The 24,508-nt window shown below is 46.6% G+C and overlaps 1 protein-coding gene across 1 annotated transcript; it reads right to left on the bottom strand.

Annotated features, from left to right (window-relative positions):
* Positions 1-991: 991 nt before the first annotated feature.
* On the bottom strand, positions 992-18,779 carry sv2a (synaptic vesicle glycoprotein 2A; the record flags this gene model as incomplete). The annotated part of the gene is made up of 12 exons (XM_083679629.1): positions 992-1,175; positions 1,867-2,026; positions 2,415-2,621; positions 4,988-5,121; positions 5,520-5,684; positions 6,493-6,581; positions 7,574-7,681; positions 8,342-8,431; positions 8,877-9,010; positions 9,505-9,656; positions 10,117-10,297; positions 18,152-18,779. The coding sequence occupies 12 exons, from the start codon at positions 18,777-18,779 to the stop codon at positions 992-994; spliced, it is 2,232 nt and encodes a 743-aa protein (XP_083535755.1).
* Between the last annotated feature and the right edge of the window lie 5,729 nt (positions 18,780-24,508).

The following is a 24,508-nucleotide window of genomic DNA, read 5'->3' on the forward strand; positions in this document are numbered from 1 at the left end:
GGTTTCTTCATTGATTTGAGAGACCTCTTGTGATTGAGTGAGTGAAGATGACAAAGAATGATTTAAAGGGAAAAAAGCTCAACAGATCACTTTGTCAACTGTCACATTCAAACCAAAACGAAAGCAAACCTGGAATGTCCTAACATCTATAAAAATGGCAGTTATTCTGTACACAAACACAAGACCTTAGGAGGTAAAGAATGAGGACAGGTCTTGGTTAACGAAATGCCGAGAAGATGTCTTGGTTTTACCCATTAAGACAAAAATGCTTCAAATCAGGGCATAATTTATCATTTTTGACTTACATGGCCTACATGAGCAATGTAGACCCAGAGAGATGAGAGCTGAGCTGAGCTGGTCAGAGAAATAGGATGTGGCAATGCATTACTCTGAAGTGGATGGCTAGTGCTCATTTAAATGGGGGAGTATTCACATGGCTCTATATTCTAGTTCCAAACCCCTACCCTGTAACCCCAGGTGCTCGTATGTTAACGTGCTGTAAGGGAAGTGAATCTAAACTTGTCCCAGCCTCTCAGACTTGTGCTGGAAAAACAGACACATACACTCAGTTACTCTAACGAACACATACACAGATTAAATTTGCTCTGTATTTACAATGCAATCAATCGCGAGCTCCTATTGGCTTATGGGGCCAAGTTTGGTTGCCCTTCCCTTACTCTATGAACTCAATGCCTGTTCACGGGCATCACATCCGAGCAGCTGCGGCACAGTTCCACTGATCTTAATAGTATAGAGATGTGTCTATCTAAACACTAGTTCCAATATCAGGCAATCCACAATATGTACAGCTTACAGTAGACCTGTGCCGCTACCGCACTGAACTGACTCCTGGAAATAGACCATGAGGGACTTACTGTAATTCTCTGGGGTTTACGGGGTAAAGGTAAGGGGGTACACTTGGGCTGCTTGTTCACAGTGTGGCTACCTCTTCGGACCAACCCCCACGCTGCCCCCTGGGGGTGGCGCCACACTATTGCAGCACCTGGCCCCGCGTCTCCGGTAGCTTGAACGCCAGGAAGCTACCGGCTGCCAGCGCGCCGGAGGCGAAGAGGATGGGCACGGCCTTGGTGATGCCCACGAAGGAGGTGAAGATGCTTATACCCAACACAGCTGCCAGCTTACAGAGGGCGTTGAGGAAGCCGAAGGCTGTGCATCTGGAAGGAGAGAGAGAAAAGGGGGGGGGGGCAGAGAAAACAGTGTCAGTTACAACGACGCTATTCAAAGATTGGCCACAAGGGGGCGCTATACATTACAAGATAATACAAAAATACACAGTATAACCCTATCCTGGGCCTAGATAACCCATAAACACACTTCCAGAATATGCTTTGGGTCTACTAGGTAGCTATCAGGATGATGTTTGATGTGTGGAGAGGATAATGTATTCAATCTACCCCGCATACTGGATTTTCTGCACTGGGATTACACATTGATTTACAGCATGGTGAAGGCACAACGTATAAATACACTGCAGTGTTCATTTAAGCCATGAGGTGGCAGTGGAGACTCCCAGCCTCAAACACACCACTAATACACTACTGCCTCCACCATTATAGCGTATCATACCAGGGCACCACGTCTGACACAATGACATGTAGGCTCATGTGACCACCAGAGGCTGGTGGAGGAAGAAATCCTAGGACAGGCTCATTGTAATGGATGGAACGGAACGAGGAATGGTATCAAACACATTTGATACCACTCCTTATTCCATTCCGTCCATTACAACAAACCTGTCCTCTGATTTGACCCTCCTCCACCCTCCGCCTCCCCTGCATGTGACTCATCCTTGTCCTCCAGCGTGTTACGAAGGCTTTTGTGTCTGGATTAGAAGGGTCCCCCTACCTCTTGTCGGAGGGGTACAGCTCCACAGTCAGAACGTCCAGGGCGTTCCAGGAGGCGATGCTGATGCCCCCGAACAGACAGAGCAGAGCGATCATGGCCGACTCGCTGTTGCCAAACGACAGGAAGAAACAGCTGACACAAGAGATCACACTGGAGCCCGCTGGAGAGAGGGAGAGAGACAGGAAGAGAGACAGAGAAAGAGAGAGAGATAAAGGAGGAAAGGGATAGAGGGAGAGAGGGAGGAATAGAAAATCAGAGAAACACAGAGGAATTGTTATCAAATAAAAGCCGATTCTACTCGCTGCAAAATGCTTGTTTTCCATTCATTTAATTCTATGCACTGGAAATAACTGTATTTGGACCATCGTGGGTCACAAACAAATTCTTCTATCTGCCATTAAGTGAGCAAGGTACATTTCTACACTTCTTTCAGGTTACTGGTCTCTTTATTACTGTATGTCAAAGACAGGAAGCAACAAGGGGTGCACAATCACACCGCCGACTACGCCACCGCCGACTATGCCACCACAACCTTCTCGCTCTATTACCCAGCATCCTTAGACGTCCGATCTTATCCATGAGCAGCGCCGACACGATGTTGCCGGGCAACACGGCCAGGGTGCCCAGGAAGCTGACAAAGTAGATCATGTAGGCATTATTCTCGTCGCTGAAGTCGCTGAGCATGCATCCCTCTTTGTTGTGGAGGAAGGTGCTGTTGATGAGTTTGCTATTGATAAGCCTGTACTTAAACAGATCTGGAAGGGGGGAAGAGGGGTGGGGAGGGAGAGGGGAGAGGGGAGAGAATGGAGGGTTGATTGGTTAGATTTGAAGCTGAATGGATAGGTGTTCAGTTTGATGTTCATTGCAATGGGGGGTAGTGGGATTTCGTGTTTCTGGTTTTGTCACATGGAGTGAACAACTCAGTGCAAAGCTATTGACCTGAATATACACCCTAACATCTTTATTTCACAAGATAGGTATCCCATATTCAGCATCAGAGTCCTCACTTGATATATGCGTGAATTATTCAAACGTGTACACAAATCTACAATGATTTAAGCAGAGGATCAAGTCATATGCAAGTTTTTAAAATGATATGACGTATTTGGACCAACGGCCACAACAATGCTATCAAACTGATGTGAGAATATGAATTGGGGCTCAGGGTCATACGTCAAACCTCCAGCTCCAACTCTAGATTTGACCCTACAATAGGTCTAGGTATGATAGGTACTCTACTACTACATCTTACTCTCCTAAACTTCTGAGTATTAATCCGTCCAGTGATCGCTCCCACGGTTTGTTTTAACAATGGGCACTATGGCAACAGTCTACATAAAAACTGGTGGAGGGGCGAACAGGGATTAACCAATAGCAGTCAAATGAGGTTCTAATTCTAATTCTAATGAGGACCTCCTGCCTCACATTGATAACAGCAGTGAGTGATCGCTTGACTGGCCGAACGACCGCAAACAACCAACAGAGGGATGGTTGCAGATCGCTCTGATAGGGGTTTTTAGTGTGTGTGTGTGTGTGTGTGTGTGTCTATGTGTGTGTGTGTGTGTGTGTGTGTGTGTGTCTATGTGTGTGTGTGTGTGTGTGTGTGTGTGTGCGTGCGTGTGTGTGTGTGTGCATGCATCTGTGTGTGTGTGTGTGTGTCTGTGTGTGTGTGTGTGTGTGTGTCTGTGTGTGTGTGTGTGTGTGTGTGTGTGTGTGTGTGCGTGTCTCTGAGTGTTTTCGCACTAGTTTCCTGGTGATAGGTTTGTACCATCACCAGATGTGTCGACATCAAAGATAGAATTGGATTTCTCTGGATGGATCAAGAGAACTTGCATCAATGTTTTCTGTCCTTTATCATCATCAGCCTTACAAACGTATCATCAGTCTCCTTGCGGAGGCTTTTTTTTGTTTGGGCTAAAAAATCAATCAGACACCAGTTTGAGATGATTGACAGCTCTGCAGGTTTTTCAGGTGGAAATAATGGAGGATTGGGGCTGCGTTGCTAGGATACCTCTCCCTGCATTGCTACAGCTGGTACAGGGCCAATCAGCAGAGAGACTGTAATTGAGCCATTTTATCTGGCATGAAGAAGACCAGTAATTGGGACTCATTCAAGGTAAGAAAATGATTGGCTAAAAAACCTGCACGATGGGTACTAGAAAAGATATAAAATCACACTGTATAACACCTTTAAAATGATACCAAAACATGCTTATAACACCTTTAAAATGATACCAAAACATGCTTATAACACCTTTATGAGAAATGGGTATAAGCAAATAGGTATAAGCAAAGAAACATTGATAACTCTACATCTATAACAATGACATGACTTGTTTTGGTAAAGGAGCTACACACGGCATTTTCACTGTACTACAGCATATAACATATATATATATATATACTTATACAGCATATAATGGCCTTGAACAATCTGCAGGTATTGTGGAGTGATAGTGATTAGAAGTAATAGCTCCCCATCGATGTTTCGATTGGCTACGGTATTAGCGTATTGATGTCTCCTAGCAGGACTGGCCTCTCCGTTGTCAAATCATAACTTGTTAGAGAAAGCGGCAACGACTATCCGTAGCAAATATCTCATCTCAACGGTCTAAACTGCTGATTCCGCGTTGGGAAGCCAGCTAGTACCAATGGCTATATAAACAGACAAACAGCTCACTGTAATTGCAATTTGTGGCCACAGGGGGAGCCAAATCTCATGTGTAGCTCCTGTAATATTAAGGTAATAAGATGTCTATATCTGCTGTTATTAAGCGTACAGTATTGTCATGACCAGTGTGAACGTTTCTCACTGATGTGGCTCTCGCCAGCAGACAGCAACACTGGGCCTGGTTATCAGTTCTCTGGAGCCACACACACACACACACACACACACACACACACACACACACACACACACACACACACACACACACACACACACACACACACACTGGGGGTCAGATGAGCTGATTGAGGGGACTGGCTCAAACAGCTTCTGTCTGTTTGAAGATTTGAAATGTTGGCATATGGGCCCATGTTCCTTTTGTGTTGTTGACAAATTGCTTACTGCCTACTGTCTTGACTGCCATTATCTCGATTGTAAGTGTAAACAGCGAACCTGTGTTGTAGAAGAGGGTGGCGATGAATGTGCAGTTTTTGAAGAAGGTGTTGCTGGACGTGATGTCTTCAAAGTAGCATTCTTCAAACAGAGAATCCTCAAAGACCATGGACTTCATCTTCAGATTCATAAACCTGACAGAGAGAGAGAGAGGGCTTTAAAACGACTACACCTGACACTCAAAAGTAAGCTAATAATGGTTTGGAAGAGCAAGTAGCTTAAACAGTCAGAAGAAACTTGCAGTAAACCTCCATGGGGTATTGTACAGTCAAAGGAGATATCTAAAATTTAATCATCAAGCGTTTAGAATCATATTGAGTTGTGTTGCAAAAACTCTGAGGCAGTTTAAAAAACTGTGATTATATTCACAGCATTTAAAGCTTCAAAACAGAAAGCAGAACGTCCACCAAACAATTGACCAATTTGGAAAAAAATTGCGACCGACCCTTGACATCGTAATCGCCGGGCTAGCTCCCCGTGGCTCCGTTTCCATGGCAACACTAAAGAGGAGGAGGGGGGGGGGTTGACTCACTTGTCGTTGAAGTACTCTCCGTTGCGGTGCACTTGGTTCTCCAGGGTGAAGTTGAAGGTGACGTGCTCCACCTTCTCCTTGATGAACACCTTGGTGCGGGAGGAGTACTCCTGCTTCTGCAGGTACTTGATCATGTCAGGGAACCACACCGTCAGGCCATAGTAACTGCAGGTGGGGGGGGGGGAGGCCCGGGGAGGTCATCAATCAATCAAACATTACTCAGGAACTGGAGCACATGTCGTACATGAATGCACTGTAAATGCTCTTCACAAAAAAAGAAGCAAAAAAAATAAAACTAGGCGCATTAAAATAAGGCACATATGACAAAAGATAATAATAATAATAATAATAATAATAATAATAATAATAATGATAATAATAATAATGGTAATAATAATAATAATAATAATAGGAACTATTAAAGTTAGGGTTAGGGTTAGGGTCTAGGTAAGTGGTGAGCTATGCTGTGTGTAGGCAAACTACAATAGCAGGAGGATATTAAAGAGCTGCAGCTATCGTTTGTTATGCTATTCAGTTACATAACAACAACATTGCATTTCCCACGCAATCAATGACAGTATACAGTATGAAGACGAGGCCATGAGGACGCCGTACCATCATGATCTGTTTGTTCCCTATCATATTCCAGTTCTATTCATTCTGATCTGAGAGTACCACTTAACAAGTGCTTACTGAAGGACTTGCTTGATGTATATTATTTACAACTGCCATGAGAGCAGAGTTTTGATAGATTGACAGTTACCTGTCATTAATGGTCCTCTGTGGCCCAGTTGGTAGAGCATGGCACTATGAACGCTTAGGTTGGGGGGTTCAATTCCCCATATGTATTATGAAAAATGTATGAACTCACTGCAATGTAAGTCGATTTGGATAAAAGCATCAGCTAAATGGCGTATATTATTATATTACGTTATTATTATTATATATTATTATATATATTATATATATATACCTGAAGGACATGGAGAACCACACAGCCATCATCATGTAAGTGGTGCGATGATACTCAGGGGAGAAAATAGTCTGGAAGTTTCCCCACACCTGCAGAGGGGTTCATGCACACACACACACACGCGCGCGCGCGCGCACGCACGCACGCACACACACACACACACACACACACACACACACACACACACACACACAGACACACACACACACAGACACACACACACACACACACACACACACACACACACACACACACAGACACACAAACACACAGAGCGAGAGAGAGTGAGAAAGAGAGACAGCAAATATAAACCAAACATCTTTGGGAAGGAAGACACTTTGTACATCAGCAGCAGGAAGTAAACACGAACTCCCCGTTCCCCACACGAGCCAATCGCAAACACAGCTAGAAAGTCTCAGAACGCAGGCGTGTTATAAACAGAACCGGTAGGGGCTCATATATACAAGCACCAGTTCCAGTCACCGACTCTGTGGTTACAACACACATAAACACAACACCGCTCCGCACACCTTGTATGGGCTGACTGCACTGGCATTACCTGTCATTCAGTGCATAGTGTTAAAAACAGGACATTCTGGAGAGTCATACGTTTGAAACCTACTGAATGAACCCAAATGATGAAAACATGGTAGCAGGCACACTGTTTATGAAGAAAAAGATCAATAAACCAATGTACTGTACTATACTGTAAACTGCATCAAGCACAACCATCAACCAAGTTGATCCATTGAGAATAGAACCAAAATGAAACATTAGTTTGTAACGTTAGTCAATAACTCTGCACTTAAGCATGAAGCTTGGTACATTAACACTACATTAGGTTCCATATGTAATATGGTGCCTTTGGTGATATAAAGTAATCCTTCTTTCTTCTGGCATTGTGACTGCCAATGGCCCCTGATCCTAGCATAGAGTTGTTTCTCTTATGATGACTGATCTATCGATGATTCCCTTACTTTAGACAAATGTACTTGTTGTAAGTCGCTTTGGATAAAGGCATCTGCTAAACGTAAAAAATGTAAATGTAAATGTAAACAGGTTCTGCTACAAGGTAGCGTACCTGGTTGAAGAGCTGGGTGAGCTTCATCCTCCATCTCTGGTGCCAGGCGGTGCCATCTCCCATGTCCACCAGCTCGTCCATCTGCTTCACCGTCTTTATGGTGGTCACCTGCGGGCCAAAGCACGGTGGCTCACATCTTAATACTCACTTTAAAGCCACAATCCGCGATCGGTGAAATGCTTTTACTGTTTAAGTGGTGGGTCAGCCAATTTGCTGTTTGACCTATCGCAGATTGTGGCTTTAAGGCCATCACTTCACTAGCGGCAGACTGTTTCAAAACACCAACGGCTTTTGCTTCCTAAAGGAATCGATGCAAAATCAAAGCACGGTTTATAAAGGAATGAGCTGCAGTAATTGAGCATTAAACAATTCATCACATCGTTCATGTGAAAAGTCAAACATTCTGATTATGAGAGAAACATAATTCATGAGAATTTAGGTGTCATTCCCATGTATGAGAGGGGCTGTGGGTTTGCACTATCATCGCAGGATGACTTATGAATAAAATTGTCGCCTCATTAATTTTCGCAGAATAGATGGGTCCCTAATTTCAGACGAGAGATGTCTGCTGTTCTCACTAATCAGACCAAGGTGATTGTGGGACGGGTCAACTATAAATCCGTCTTGGTTTGAGTGTCCTTTTCAAATACTGTGACTCAGTCACATACAGGAAGTACACAGTATATGGGATTTTCCTAACAAGGTCTGCAGTTGCAAAGGTGCGTTTTGCGAACAGGATGTATAGGGCAGTATCAGTGTATCACTCACAGAGAAGACCCTCTCTGGGTAGCCCTTGGCCCTCATGTTGGTGTCATGGACCTGCTTCAGGATCATCCAAGCCTCGTCGTGTTTCCCGTTCTGCAAGGGGCACACACTTTAGATGTCTCATGGACATATGAAAGGGAAGTCATTCATCTGTATTGGTCTGGACAGTTATGACCGGCAGCAGGAGTGTGAAGGTTGTGCTGTGGGTTCCTGACTTTCAAACACAGCGGTAGTTCAAAGACAAACCACAGGACCACAAACAAACAACACCACAAACACAACTTTATTTATCTGAGGCCAATTGCTGGCAGTATTTTCCATGGTTGAATGTACATGTATCTGAGTGAATTAACTCAATATTTCTGATCGTATGCTTGTTATCAATGTGTTATACAGTGTGTGTGTTATATGTCCATCACAAGAAACGACACTTTGATACAGTGTATCTGGTAAAGGCAATGATGTAATGGTTTATGTTCAAGGATTAACCACCCACAGTAGCTTCTAACACAACTGTGACCGTGGTTGGTTGACTGACCTCCAAGAAGAAGCGAGGGCTCTCTGGCATGGTGGTGAGGGCAGAGATGGCTGCCACAGAGGGGAAGGCACACACCAACACAAACACACGCCAGCTATGGAACTGGTAGGCTGAGCCCATCTGGAAACTCCAGCCTGGGATGGAAAGACAGAGAGAGAGAGAGAGAGAGAGAGAGAGAGAGGGTGAGAGTATGAGAGAGAGAGAGAGAGAGAGAAAGAGAGAGAGAGAGAGAGAGAGAGAGAGAGAGAGAGTGAGAGAGAGAGAGAGAGAGAGAGAGAGAGAGAGAGAGAGAGAGAGAGGGTGGTGAGAGTTAAAACTTAAAAAGCAATGTGTATGCAAAATGGCTGTTGTGCCCAGGTGGTTGCGACAGAACACATTGGTGGAATGGATAGGGTGAAAAACCCTGACGAAAACCGTTAAAACAAATACAATCTGACTGCAAACCAGATTTCCCTCTGGGGTGACATTGAATGACTGGCTGACTGACTGACAGACTGACTGATTAATTGGTTGGTTGATTGACTTGATTGGTTGGACAAACTGGCCAGCCCACCGACCAACCAACTGACCGATCAATCTATCGAATAATGAATTGATTTAATTAGTGACTGATTCGTTTTCTCGTTACCGTAGTGAGGGATGATGGCCCAGGCCATGGCCGAGGCGTAGATGCCCCCGATCATCCAGAACATGCAGAGCCAGCTGAGGTGCTCTCCTCGCTTCTCCTGGGCCAGGAACTCAGAGTAGTAGGAGAACACGATGGGGATGGACCCACCGATGCTGGAAGAGAGAGAGAAGGGGTTGCGAGAGAGAAAAGGAGGATAGAGAAATATAGGGGGGCAGAGGAGGGAGAAAGAAAGGCAAGGAATGAGTTGAGGGAAAGGGGGAGAGACAGGAGGAGGGGAAGCCATGGAAGAAGAGAGAGAGAAGAGAGTAGACAGATGGAGAGAAAGAAAAATTAAAAATTAGAGAGAATATTCAGACTATTAAACGGTTTCAATAATCTCTGCCAGTCTGCCAAAATGACAGCAACATCAATTATAGATAGGCCCTATACACATTTCATCACGTTGATTTTACGAGGCTGGGATCACTTCCAGACCGCCAGCTAGCTGCAAAGTCAACCAGGGACACATTAATTTGAGAGAGTTTACAGTCAGCGGTATTTTTAGCATCGGCCTCGGCCGTTTCTCGGAGGTGCGCGTGAGGGAGCGTGACACGGCGTGTCCTTCCTCCTTACCCCACGCCGGAGAGCAGACGGCAGAACAGGAAGGAGCTGTAGCCTTGGACGAAGGAGGAGAAGAAGGCGAAGACGCTGTTGATGGAGAGGGAGATGAGGAGGGTCTGCCGTCTGCCGATCCTGTCGGCCAGGCCCCCCCACACGAAGGCCCCCACCATCATACCCAGGTAGACAATTAGCCCTGAGGGAGGGAGGGAGGGAGAGAGAGAGAAAGAGGTTAGGTATAGACAGAGAGAGAGATAGAGGGAGAGAACGACGGCTCAAATGAGTTATTACTTCATCAATACATTCATGGATATTTATTTGAGTTCCGTTCCAAACAGTCCTAGAACTTGCTAATTGGACAAGCTCATCAGACAGATGCCCCCGATGCATAAACAGTAGCTGCATGGCTTGAATGCAGAAGGAAGAAGAAGGGGTCGTATGCTATGGTTCTCTTCATCTCATCAGACTGGGTGGGTAAGGGTTCTACTTTCATGAGATTTCTCTTTCTCACCATATTGTAGATCTCGTTGTCATATCTCACTCTGTGTAGGCCTACAGAACGCTTTGCTACACGCCCAAGAAGCACTTCTTCACCCACAGCAACATGTCAGAAAATGGGTGTCACCATGTCAGAAGCTCACACACCTCCACCACCACCACCTCCTCCACCTCCTCTACCACCACCAGCTCCACCACCTCCACTTCCAGCCAACACCACCTCCATCACCTCCTCCACCTCCACCTCCACCACCATGGTGTTGGGATGTGAGGTGCTAAGATGACTCACCAAGCCAGCCAGGCGCTCTCGCCCTACCCTCACTCAGCCCCATTGACTTCCTGTCAGTGGGGTTCACACTCGCTAAAGCGCCCAATGACACGAGTTATTGGTGAGATCGCTCTGATTAAATATGGAGAGCCTGTTCTCTCTGGCTGCCTCGTGTGTGTGTGGTGTTGCCTGTGTTTGAGTGTTGTGTTTTTCTGCTGTGAGGCGGTCGCTAGCTTGGGTGCCAGCTTGTGAACTTTGCAACATTATGAATGGAATGAATCTACATGGTGCTTTTGACTAGGTCTACAAAAGCTATTTGGCCTACTGTATATAGTATCCCGGGTAACACTACCACCAGCAGTGTTAACTACGGCGGCCATTTTGTGCCAGAATGCTCGCTACACATCAGCTATCACAGCAGTGAGGTGAGGTAAAGAGTGATCGCAGCAATTCACAATAGAACACTAACACAGCGCTAATGTTGCTAAACGGCCCAATACTGGCCAGGCTGATAAGACACTATGGGCTCATTATGGTACAGACAGGAGAAGCAAGGAGCCCGTAATTGGTTTAGAGGGATCTGTTATATCAGTTGTGCTAATCCATCACTGAGGCTAATAAGCTAATTACTATGAGAGATCAGGTGAGTTGGGAGTTAGCGTGGGATAGCATTGGAGTAACACCATGATAGCGTTGAAGGCAGTTGTTGGAGGCAGAAGATGGCTAACGTTAGCGCTGATGACGCGCGTTGGTGAGTCTGTGGGAGGTGGGGTGTCCCGTTGCCTTCCCATCAGCTGAGAGTAACCACAGAGGTGAGAGGGAGGTGAAACTGTGTGTGTGTGTGTGTGTGTATGTGTGTGAGAGAAAGAGAGACTGAGTGATCACCACAGTGCTGAAATTAGGCTGAAGGTAATTTCCTATATGTGTGTGTGTGTGTGTGTGTGTGTGTGTGTGTGTGTGTGTGTGTGTGTGTGTGTGTGTATGTGTGTGTGTGTGTGTGTGCGTGCGTGCGTGTGTGTGTGCATGCAGTGCGTGTGTTTGTGTCTTAGGGTATACACTGCAGTGCTGAAATTGGGCTGAAGGTGACTTTCTCATCCTGCTATGAGCGTCTACAAGGCCCTCTCTCTCACTGTGTGTGTGTGTGTGTGTGTGTGTGTGTGTGTGTGTGTGTGTGTGTGTGTGTGTGTGTGTGTGTGTGTGTGTGTGTGTGTGTGTGTGCGTGTGTGTGTGTGTGTGTGCACGCACAGCAGCAGCCCTATGTGTGTGTGTGCACAGAGCCGTGGCGGTGTGGAGAGGCAGCTGTCAGCTCCAGCCTCTTAACAATGGGACCTGAGCAGCAGCAGAGGGCTGGTGATGATGACCGGCCCTGATAGACATCACCGCAATGCAGCAGCAGCAGTGGCTGTAGTCTGGGTGGCTGTGCCTGTTGGCCACTCCTGGGTGGCTGTGTCTGTCTCTCTCTGGCCTACTGGCCACTCCTGGGTGGCTGTGTCTGTCTCTCTCTGGCCTACTGGCCACTGCTGGGTGGCTGTGTCTGTCTCTCTCTGGCCTACTGGCCACTCCTGGGTGGCTGTGTCTGTCTCTCTCCCTCTGGCCTACTGGCCACTGCTGGGTGGCTGTGTCTGTCTCTCTCTGGCCTACTGGCCACTCCTGGGTGGCTGTGTCTGTCTCTCTCTGGCCTACTGGCCACTCCTGGGTGGCTGTGTCTGTCTCTCTCTGGCCTACTGGCCACTGCTGTGGGTGGCTGTGTCTGTCTCTCTCTGGCCTACTGGCTACTCCTGGATGGCTGTGTCTGTCTCTCTCTGGCCTACTGGCCACTGCTGGGTGGCTGTGTCTGTCTCTCTCCCTCTGGCCTACTGGCCACTGCTGGGTGGCTGTGTCTGTCTCTCTCTGGCCACTGCTGGGTGGCTGTGTCTGTCTCTCCCTCTGGCCTATTGGCCACTGCTGGGTGGCTGTGTCTGTCTCTCTCTGGCCTACTGGCCACTGCTGTGGGAGCTGTGTCTGTCTCTCTCCCTCTGGCCTATTGGCCACTGCTGTGGGAGCTGTGTCTGTCTCTCTCTGGCCTACTGGCCACTGCTGTGGGAGCTGTGTCTGTCTCTCTCCCTCTGGCCTATTGGCCACTGCTGTGGGAGCTGTGTCTGTCTCCCTCTGGCCACTGCTGTGGGAGCTGTGTCTGTCTCTCTCCCTCTGGCCTACTGGCCACTGCTGTGGGAGCTGTCCTTGGTGCTGATCCTCACTGCCTCCATCAGCACACTCTCATTCACTCACTCTATCTCTGTGTCGTCACGTTAGCCACAAAGGCTATCTACGCTATCGATGCTATCGATGCTATCGATGCTATCGCAGCCATCGCAGCCACAGGCAGCACAGCGCTGTGATTGGCCGGTGTGCACTCGGTCGCCCCGGGAGGGCAAATCAGAGGGGGTGTGGTAAATGTTTTAACCTTTACTGCTGTAGACTTGAGTCAGTGTGACGCATGCCGGAAAATAAAGAGGACATGGTTTTCAATGCAGCAATAGTGATTCAAAAGCCAAGACAAGGTCATAGGGAATATGTACAAAACAAATGCACTGAAAATGGCCCCTTTAAAATGTCTTTAACCGACTTTAACTGAAAAGGAAATAATACTGGATAACTGGAAGGCATTTACACAGATGTGGATTGTGAATTCTGATATGAATAATCCTTTGATATTCCATATCGGGCACTTAACAAACTTGCATCTTGGCAAAAATCTACATAATCCAACGAAGAAACAAGCGCATGTTTAATTCCAAAAATAATTTAGATTCTTATTATGATATTCATTTTGTACAGCCAGCTTGCGTTCTATGGTAGTCTGTTATTATACAGCGAACTCTGTGGTGTTGCTAACTGAACATGCTCTGTACTGTACCCAAGAGGCCCAGGGCAAGAGAGGAAACTCCCATGGGGGGAGGTTAGAGAGAGAGAGATAGAGAGAGAGAGATAGAGAGAAAGAGAGATAGAGAGAGAGATAGAGAGAGAAAGAGAGAGAGACAGAGAGATAGACAGACAGAGAGAGAGAGAGAGAGAGAGAGAGAGAGAGAGAGAAAGAGATAGATTGAGAGAGAGAGAGAGAGAGAGAGAGAAAGAGAGGGGGAGATAGATTGAGAGAGAGAGAGAGAGAGAGGTGGGAAAAGAGAAAGGAGGAGCCTCCAGACAGCTGAGCACCACATCACTCAATAGAGGAAATAGGGGGATGGGAGGAGAAGAGAGAGAGAGGAGGGGGAGGAGAGAGGCCACAGTCTGCAAACGAGCGGCAGTGACAGAATCCTCTGAGGCTCCAGGGCTGTGGAGGAGGAGTGTGTGTGTGTGTGTGTGTGTGTGTGCGTGTGTGTGTGTGTGTGTGTGTGTGTGCATGCAAGTGTGTGTGTGTGCGTGCGAGTGTGTGTGTGTGTAGGAGGAAGAGGGGGGCAAGGGGGGGGCTCTATAAATAGCCAGTTTTCCCCTTTCTACGAGAGCGCACAGGGCTTTGAGTGAGCCAGGGGCAGAGGCTCCTTCACAGAGGAGGAGGGGGCAGAGGCTCCTTCACAGAGGAGGAGAGTGCTCTGTGACCAGTTAATTTAGTTCCCCTCCCCTCCATCACGCCGCCTCCATGACAGTGAGCTAAAATACTACCTCTCCCCCCTCACAGAAGCAGCAAGGCTAAATGTGCTGTTACTGTATCTAATCTTACATACTTCTTCTACATGGCTAACATGATCGCTAAAACACGGAAAAAGGAACATTTTGTCCCTTCAAAAGCTTGCCTTGATAAAACAGCTTCCTAATAACAATGACTATCCTCCATTGCTAAATGCCTCAAAATGTCTGCCCTTGCTTTTTAAAAGGCCCTTAAGAACTACCCACCACCCTTTTCTGCCTTTGCTGAAATGCTAACATGCAATGCTTTCAGAGTTGCTAAAATGCTAATTGTCTTCCTCCACACTCTGCTGAGTAAGCCTCGGCTCTGCAGTCACGGTCCGTCCCTCCGTCGTCCCTCCCGCTATGCTAGGCAGTTGGTTCTGTGTTTATCAAAAGGCCAACCAAACTCCAGGAGAGAAAGGTTATTTTTGCCCTCAGGGCTAGCAAGCTATCTTTACTGAAAACAACAGCCAGGCACACAAAGAAAAGATCAAAAGATCCAATTCACGAAGGTTATGGCTGTATGGTTTTCAAGCTGATATCCACCTTCAAAAACATGACCAAGGCAAAGAGGTCAGGGGTATAAATATTACCATATTACACGGAGTGAATATGAAAATATTGAACATGGGCCTCCACCACGACTGGCATCATGCAAACTGAGCATTGAAATTGTCTTGAAAGCATTGAGTGTGGTTGCAGTCGAAAGGGAATCTGACTGTGTGAAATTAGTTTGACGGTCAAATATAACAGCAACATATCCTGCAGTTCTCTTGCTGTATATTAAAACAAAAAATCTATTTATTTCTGACTATGCACTCAAACCAATCAAATTACCGCTGTAACATGCACGTTAGGACAGGCCTAAACCACAAGGGCAAACCAATGATGATGATGAATTTGTATTGTGTTTCTGTATCTGCTGCAGGACTGTGCATCATCCCCTCACAGAGTAACTGTTCCAGGCATATGGCGTCATTGTCTCCAAATTCACTCCTCTGACTAAATGTGGACGCTTACTGCTGGGTGCAGGAGGGGTGCATATTCTACAGGCCATTACCGCCCACGCCCACACACACACACACACACACACACACACACACACGCACACACACACACACACACACACAGTGCACTTGCACACACACACACACACACAGTGCACTTGCACACACACACACACACACACACACATACACACACACACACACACACACACACACACACACACACACACACACACACACACACACACACACAGTGCACTTGCGCTGTGCCGTTCCGCCAGAGTGCGTCAGGTTAAAGAGGCTGGCACCGTGACAACGGGAACAGCGGCCTATGGTGATGACTGTTACAATAGGAGGGAAGGAGGGCGGGAGAGAGGGGGACACTAGGACCCATGGGCAGCACAGTGGAGAGAGCGAGAGAGGCACTCCAGCATGAGTCAGAACTGTTGTGTAACAGGGGAGAGACCGAGAGGGTCTCATCTCCCTACTGGCTCCTCCACCATGACCAGAGACCCCGTCAGAGAGAGAGACACACATACATATTCACATCACACACATGAGCACACACACACACACACACACACACACACACACACACACACACATGCACACCATACACACACACACACACACACACACACACACACACACACACACACACACACACACACACATGCACACCATACACACACATGCAAGCCAACTATGTCACACATGGGAGTCCGCATAAATACAGTCCAGTTCAGAGTAGGGTTGGCCAATAAAACTATAGAAATAATTACCAAATTATTTTTTGACACAATAATGAAGTTAATTTTGCGTCCTGCGTCCCTGCTCCCCGTTGAAATCTGATATGTCTGGTTTCTGTTAGTAATAAAGACCGAGGCATAACTGACACATACCGGACATGTAACTGTCATAAAAAACAGGAAAATTGTTAGGGCAAAACTTAAAACAAGGTAGGCGTGGCGCTCAAGTGGCGTAGCACACTAAGGCGCATACCGTATCATCGCAAGGTCCCTGGTTCGATTCCGGCCATCGACATATCCTGCATGTCATCCCTCCTCTCTCTCACCCATCCTTCCTGTCAACCTCTACTGTCTCTATCCCAATAAAGCAGAACCAATGAAAGGTATGGTGGTCCTCTGTGGCTCAGGTTAGGTTGTGGGTTTGATTCCTGCTGGGACCATATATACTGAAACGTATGCACTCACTGCAATGTAAGTCGCTTTGGATAAAAGCATCAACTAAATGGCATATACTATTATTATTATATTATGCCGAATGTGTCTGTCAGTGTTATGTAGAGTATACATAACAAGTATGTACATGAATTAATCAAAGTGTTAGCTACTGAATAGGAATACATACAGGTATGAGAGCAATCAGCCATTGACAGAATAATTGATACAAATCAGTTTGAGATTTCAAGGAGATACTAGAGGGGATTAGAACATAATAGTGAAGGTCAATGTATTGTAGACACCGTTGGCAGAGAGGTTACTGTTTGTTACCCCTACACTGTTTCCTGGCTGGGTAAACGGAGAGCCGACATTTAATCCATTCTCAGTCCTGCTACACAATCAAAACATGACACCTCTTTTAACAGTGTATAGTGATTGAATATACTGGCCCCCCTCACCATATAAAACAACAACGGTAATCGATAGCAACAATACTGCTCGGTCGCGTCAGTGGTGAAGACAACCTACAGTGGCCCATGAGGACCAAACTGCGCTTGTTCATGATGCTGTCCTTGCTGAACAGCCAATGACAGATGGCGTGCTAGGGCAAGGAAACAGACTGGACGCTGGCCCTAAGGTATGGAAACGGTCACGCGAGCGCTCTGCACACTGAGCACACACACACACACACACACACACACACACACACACACACTCACACACACACACACACACACACACACACACACTCACACACACACACACACACACACGCGCACACACACACACACACACACACACACACACACACACACACACACACACACACACACACACACACACACACACACTCTCTGATCTAAGGACTTAGCCCACACACTCTCTGATCGAAGGGCCTATGGTCTCTAGTGGGCTCTAAAGTTGCTCTAAAACCACTGAGCATGATTGGGGTTTGCTTTGGTGTTTTAAATTCAAGGTGCATTCAGAGGCTGCATGGGCAGTTGAATCCTAAACACCTTGAACTCCACCGAGACTCTTTAATAAATGAATTAAGGGGGAAAAGGACGTGAAGTTACTTTAAAAGCAGATTGAGATAATCAAAGATGGCGGTGTGTCTTCGCAATCGAAGGGCTAAGGATAGCTTGGTGTGTTTTATACGGAAGATAAAGACGGACAGAGAGACACATACAGGAACGGAGACAAGGGAGAGACAGTGAAATAAATGGACAAAGGAGAGACAGAGGCAATTAACAATGGTGAGAAAGAAAGGTAGAGGAACAGAAACAGCAGAAGAAGAACATGAACATGGGGACCGGAAAGAAAGAGACAAAGAGCGAAAAAGATAAAGAGCCAAAGGGAGAGATGGAAAAGATAGTGAAAAACCAAGAACAGACAGACGAAGACACGACGGAGAGAGAGAAAAACAAAGCCGTGAACAACCACCTTACCTAACATGCCCTTGTTGGGTTCGGACAGGCACATGTCCTTCTCAGCGCTGGGCAGGACGAAGCCCACCACGAAGATCTCCACTCCGTCGGCCATCAGCGCCAGCCCCAGGACAAAGTACAGGGTCCACTGGAACTTTCCGTGGCCGCACTCCTGCAGGATGCTCTCGTACTGCTGCGCCAGCTCCTCCTGGTCCTTCCTCCTCTCCGCCTCGTACGCCGCCATGTCCCTGAACTGGGCCTGCGTGGCGGGCCCCAACACATCGGCGCCGCCGGCCGTCTTCCCCGACTCGGCCCGCGGGATCCCCTGGTACTCGCCCTCGTAGATCTCGTCGTCTTCGTCGTGGCCCTCCGTGGAGTCGCTGTGGCCTCCCTCGTCGTCGTTGGCCCGGCTGTCGTTGCGGTAATAGCCGCCGCCGCCGCCACCGTCGCCGTCGTGGCTCGGGACGCCGGCGTAGTCGTCGTCGTCCTCCTCCTCCTCGAAGCGCTTGTAGGAGCGCTTGGTGTACTCGTCGGCCAGTTTGTCCGCGCCCCGGCCCACCTTTTTGCCCGCCTGCTTCTTGACAACCTTGGCGATGTCCTTGGCGCCGCGGATGAAGTCCGTCCGGCCGTCTCGGTAACCGTCATCCATTTTGGATCTGGAGGCGGAGTCAGTTGCTGCTAGGAATGGGAGGTATCAGGAGTGGCCCAAGAGCATGGGCGTGCTCTGCGGATCTGGAATTCAGAACCTCGGATAGCTCCCCTTATTCCAATAAGGCTCTTCAGCTCGAGTGAGAACACAAGAGACAGGAGAAACCTGAGGATTAAAGAAAGAGGATTCTGTTAGTATGACACCTCAATGTACAGTACTACTTCAGTATCATATGTATCATATACAACCACTATTGTATATTGTACGTTGTCACCATTTGGGACTCAAAACATCTACATTCATTACTCTCAACAAAGAATACTGTGGTAAATGTCCTTTTCCATATATGCCGATAGCTGAACACACACCGTATCTGACCCACTGTTAATGAACCTGATGGGTGGGGCGCTCAGTGGCGTAGCACACTAAGGCGCATACCGTATCATCGCAAGGTCCCTGGTTCGATTCTGGCCATTGACATATCCTGCATGTCATCCCTCCTCTCTCTCTCACCCATCCTTCCTGTCAATCTCTACTGTCTCTATCCCAATGAAGCAGAAATGCCCTAAAAAATGAACCTGATGGGTGACATGGCAGTTTTAAGTAGCAAACGTCTGGTCTTAGAAGCTCCAGCAGGGACCTTGTTCTAGCTTAGTGGTATGCATCGATCGAGCAACAGTCATATTGTTGCTCTCTCCGGGCCCCACCGTGGGTCACAGCGTGCCGTTTTCATTGGCTCTCGGCATGAATCAAACCTTCAAGGGAACATACTGCGACGATGAAGGCCCTCGTTATTAAGAGCACAGCAATTAAATTTGTCCCCAGGAAGCAATAAAGAGAAGTTATTTCCTGGCAGTCTGGGCAGTCGGATGATAAAAGGCTCGAAGATAACTGTCCTGATTATTTGAGACAGGTTATTACAGCAGGTAGCATTGATACTGTTGTGAACTCTGGACCTTTGGACAGTGCCTCTCTAAACAGCCCCATCAGTGACATACTGTATTATCATGTTCTGTCTGGTTCAATGAAGATGTGTTAAGCCTTTCTCCCTCATTCGCTTTCCCCTTTTTTCAACCATCTCTGTCCGCTCCGCACGGCCCTCTTCTGCCACCCACCCACCCACCCTCCCACCCTCCCTTCCTTCCCTCTTTTCCCTTTTTATTTCCCTTTTCTCTGTCTTCCCCCTCCCCCCTTCTCTTTGCCGTGTTCCTCCCCCCTTCCCTTCAATATCTCTCTTTCTCTCCCCGGCTGTCTCTCTCACACTGTTATTTTGTGGGACAGGGTAATTGGTTTTCTGTTGTGTATTCTCCCCACATGGCCCTATTGGCTATGCTAACCTGCCCTGTGCTGTGCTGCTTAACCTCCCTGCTCCTGCCAGCCGTCTCTGGAGATAGCAGGCCGAGCCAGACATCGACCAGCAGAACAAGGCCGGGAGAAGAAAAGGCCCTACTAAATCTGTCGGTGGAGTGGTGTGCTCTTTCCCCCTGCACCTCTGTCACCATGACACAGCCGAGACTTGTTTGTCTCCCGGGGGGGAGGTACAGCGAGTGCAGATAAACAAATGTGTTAGGATGGCATATTAGCTATTTAAAAACAAGAGTGTTTAAGAAGACAAGCAAATATTAATCGAAAGCTCCCGACAAACACATGTCTGCTAGTACAGCATGCGTATGTATAATTATGTATCTGTTGTTGTGAGACCTTCTGTGAGTTAACTTTTCTAATACAAATGTTTTTAAAAAAACAAATGAAACCAGATAAAAAAACAAAAACTAGTACAGTATATGTACACTCAATGAACACTTTATTAGGAACACTATACTAATACTGGGTAGGGCCTTGTGACATTAGTGCATTATCATGGGCCTAGTGCATTATCATGCTGGAAGTAGCCATTAGAAGATGGGTAAATTGTGGCCATGAAGGGATACACATGGTCAGCAACAATACTCAAATAGGCTGTGGCATTCAAGCGATGATTGATTACTATTAACGGGCCCAAAGTGTGCCAAGAAAACATTCCCCACACCATTACACCACCTCCACCATGACAAGGCATACAGGTGTTCCTAATAAAGTCCTCTGTAAGTGTATATACACCTCTTCAAGGTATTTCAATTTCTCTGCAAAGGCACATACTAATTACTCAAATGTCTCTGAAATAAGACCATATTCTGTTCTGTTTCAGAGGATATCAGTTCAAAAGGAGGTGTGCAGTGGATAGCATGAATCCCAGATACCCTGAGAAACAGGCGTTAGGGCCCACTGTGAACGCCTGACACGGTTGGACGCTGCTGGACTCTCTGGCTCTCTGGTGAGAGCAGCTCTGAGGAGCAGGAGATTAGGACAAGCCTCGGGGATCCTCAGCACAGACCCAGCCCTGTTCAACCCAATGACCATTCAAGTACTCTGAAATATATACAGTATAACACTGTCCAGTGTACGCTATCTATATAATGTAATATATGCCATGTAGCTGACGCTTTTATCCAAAGCGACTTACATTGCAGTGAGTGCATACATTTTTCAGTACATATCGTCCCAGCGGGAATGGAACTATCTGGAACTATCTGGAACTATCTGTCTGTTACAGTGTGCTCTGTCATTATTACATGTAGTACAACTCAACAGCTGTGTCTGCAGTCCTGTTTCAGTTGGTAATCACTGGGCCTACTGATGAACTATATGGTTGCAATGGGTACTTTGTGGTACTTCGACTTATTGAAGAGTTGGTCATCATTGGACCTGGTACTGAATGGTACAGGGTGATTGTACCAATTCATCCCAAAAGACACCAAAAAGATGAATATCGGTAAATAACCGTGTAATCACCATCACAATGTAATTGCGTGAACACCAGGGGAGTAACTGCCAACTGTCTTCCAACCTTAACCAACTGACTCTAGTCTCATCACTGATCATGAGTGTCGTCAGTGTCTTATGTTTGACTACGTATAGGTAGTGATGAAACAGGAAGGGGAGGGGAGGAGAGAGGGATGGGGGAGGATATAAATCCATACAACGTCAGACAACAGACTGGCTACCATCACAGACCCCAGCGGTCTACTGGGACGACTGGGTTTCCGAGCAACGTTCACTTAAAACACACTGAAACTGAACCCCTGATGTAGCGGTGCCTGTCCTGCACATCAGTTACCTCAGACCACTTTCCTTTCCACTTAAGGTAGCGGAGAGAAGAATACTCTACCCCACAAATACTAGTATTACTGGTATTCCTGGTAGGGCACAAATACTAGTATTACTGGTATGGCACAAATAGTGGTATTACTGGTAGGGCACAAATACTGGTATTACTGGTAAGTGCACAAATACTGGTATTACTGGTATGGCACAAATAGTGGTATTACTGGTAGGGCACAAATACTGGTATTACTGGTAGGGCACAAATACTGGTATTACTGGTAAGTGCACAAATACTGGTATTACTGGTAGGGCACAAATACTGGTATTACTGGTAAGTGCACAAATACTGGTATTACTGGTAAGTGCACAAATACTGGTATTTTGGTGATGTTTTCTACGTGTTGATTATGCACGGATAACATGAGTGGATAATAAACCCCACAGACAAGATACCAGAAACACCATTTACGCTTTTATAATAATACATGCCATTTAGCTGACGCTTTTATCCAAAGCGACTTACATTGCAGTGAGCGCATACATTTCAGTATATATGGTCCCAGCTGGAATCAAACCCACAACCTAAGCGTTGTCAGCGCCATGCCCTACCAACTGAGTCACAGAGCCACGCTTAAGTATGCTTAACACTGTTACAATAGAAAATAAAAGACATTACTGTCGGCCTCCAAATATGAGAAGTCGTCTCAGGTTTCCGTCGACTGGGAAGCAACACGAAGACACATTATTATCCTCAGAGAACACTACAATAACAGACGTGACACAAGCCTCAGCGGCATCAAAGCCTTCCCAACAACACAGCTTGGAGAATAATCACTGTGGGTTTATGACACGCACGCAACATCATCTTGTTCTAATCTCGTCCTCTTTGCCCACAGCCGGCCCATATTGCGTGCTGCACATTTGCTCCTCCAACCACTTAAAATGGTAAAGTATGCATTACCGGAGGCGCAACCGGAGCGACGCAACGGTGCCTGACGCAACGGTGCCTGATTTCCATATGAATGGCGGTGAGTGAGGGAGCAGCTGACTGAGTGAGTCAGATGGCCGGCCTCAGCCCTTCCAGGCCAAGCTTCACATGGGGCTACCAGCCCCGCTACAGGAGCAGATCTACGACCTGTGCTGGCCGGCTGTAACCGGACTGGAGAGTCTCCGGGCCATTGCATTTAAACCAGGGTGCATTACCACAAATATCTTTCACCGGGAGAGAAAGAGGTAGAGAAGAGGGGAGGGAAAAACAATGGAGATTTCACTCCTCCTTCCTCCTACCGCCACTCCTCCAGTCATTCAGGACAGAGTACTTGTAGTAAGGCCTAAGGGTAAGAACACTTGATGAATAAATGGGGCTAAAATGGTGAGGAAAAAAAACGGGAATAATTAATAGAGCCAAGGTCCCTTATGAGACCCATAAGTGGTGAATGGGACCAGGATAGGCATTGTAGATATCAAGGAAGATATCTGAATATTAGGTTAATATAATAATAATAATAATAATAATAATAATAATATATGCCATTTAGCTGATGCTTTTATCCAACGTGACTTACACTGCAGTGAGTGCATACATTTCAGTATATATGGTCCCAGCAGGAATCAAACCCACAACCTAAGCGTTGTTAGCGCCATGCTCCACCAACTGAGCCACAGAGGACCATACAACTTTAATATTAGCTAGCCTCATAAGGTACTGTACGCTGCCCTGTAAGACATGTGACTTTACAAGACTATTCTAAAATAGCAAACAGATGCATACAGGATGGATGTCTGTGGTGAAAACATTCCTCTTGGGGGGGGGGGGGGGGGGGGGTGACCTTGTGTATGCTTTACACATGAACAGACAAACACACACGGGTTGAGTGTTAGGAAGTGGAGGAGTGAGCACCATTCAAATAGTTTTTTTATGCTTTCACACTCAAACAGGCTCTCTACGATAAGAAAACAAACAACATGTATTCTTATTAAAAAATGACGACTCTGTATCTGGTCATACACTATGCATCGGAAATGACATTACGTGAGCTGAAAACAAATAGATAATAAATTAATTTGATGGTGAAAATTATTAATACATTTGATTTATCCAGTGAAGAAAATATATATATTCAGACACAGACAGAGTATGAGAACAGTGTTAATGCAAAAGTGTGTTATTCCCTGAGTACCGCTGCCAGGTTTTCCTGCCTTAACACCATTAGTGGTTAACGGTGCATAGTTTACAAGGATCCTGACACAGAACAACTCTACTGGGAGACATGTTGTTTTGTGAGACATTTCAATAGAAAAGCAGGCAACATATTTCATGTGTAGGCAGAGAAGATGAATGAGGCCCTCCCACCTGGAGGAAATGCAGCCATTGATTTCCTGAGGGAATTGGAAAAGTGTTTATGCTGGAAACAGATGGGTGTACAGTAGAGTATTACAACTAACCTCTATACCTACATAGATAAAATGTTAGCCATTCTGAATCTGTCTCTCTCTACATATCGTTGATAGTTTAGCAGGGTTATTATCCACCAATCCCATTTTAAACCTTGGTCCTCTGTGGCTCAGTGTGGTCCTTTGTGGCT

Source organism: Argentina silus (genome assembly GCF_951799395.1).
Source record: "Argentina silus genome assembly, chromosome: 10".
NCBI lineage: Eukaryota > Metazoa > Chordata > Actinopteri > Argentiniformes > Argentinidae > Argentina > Argentina silus.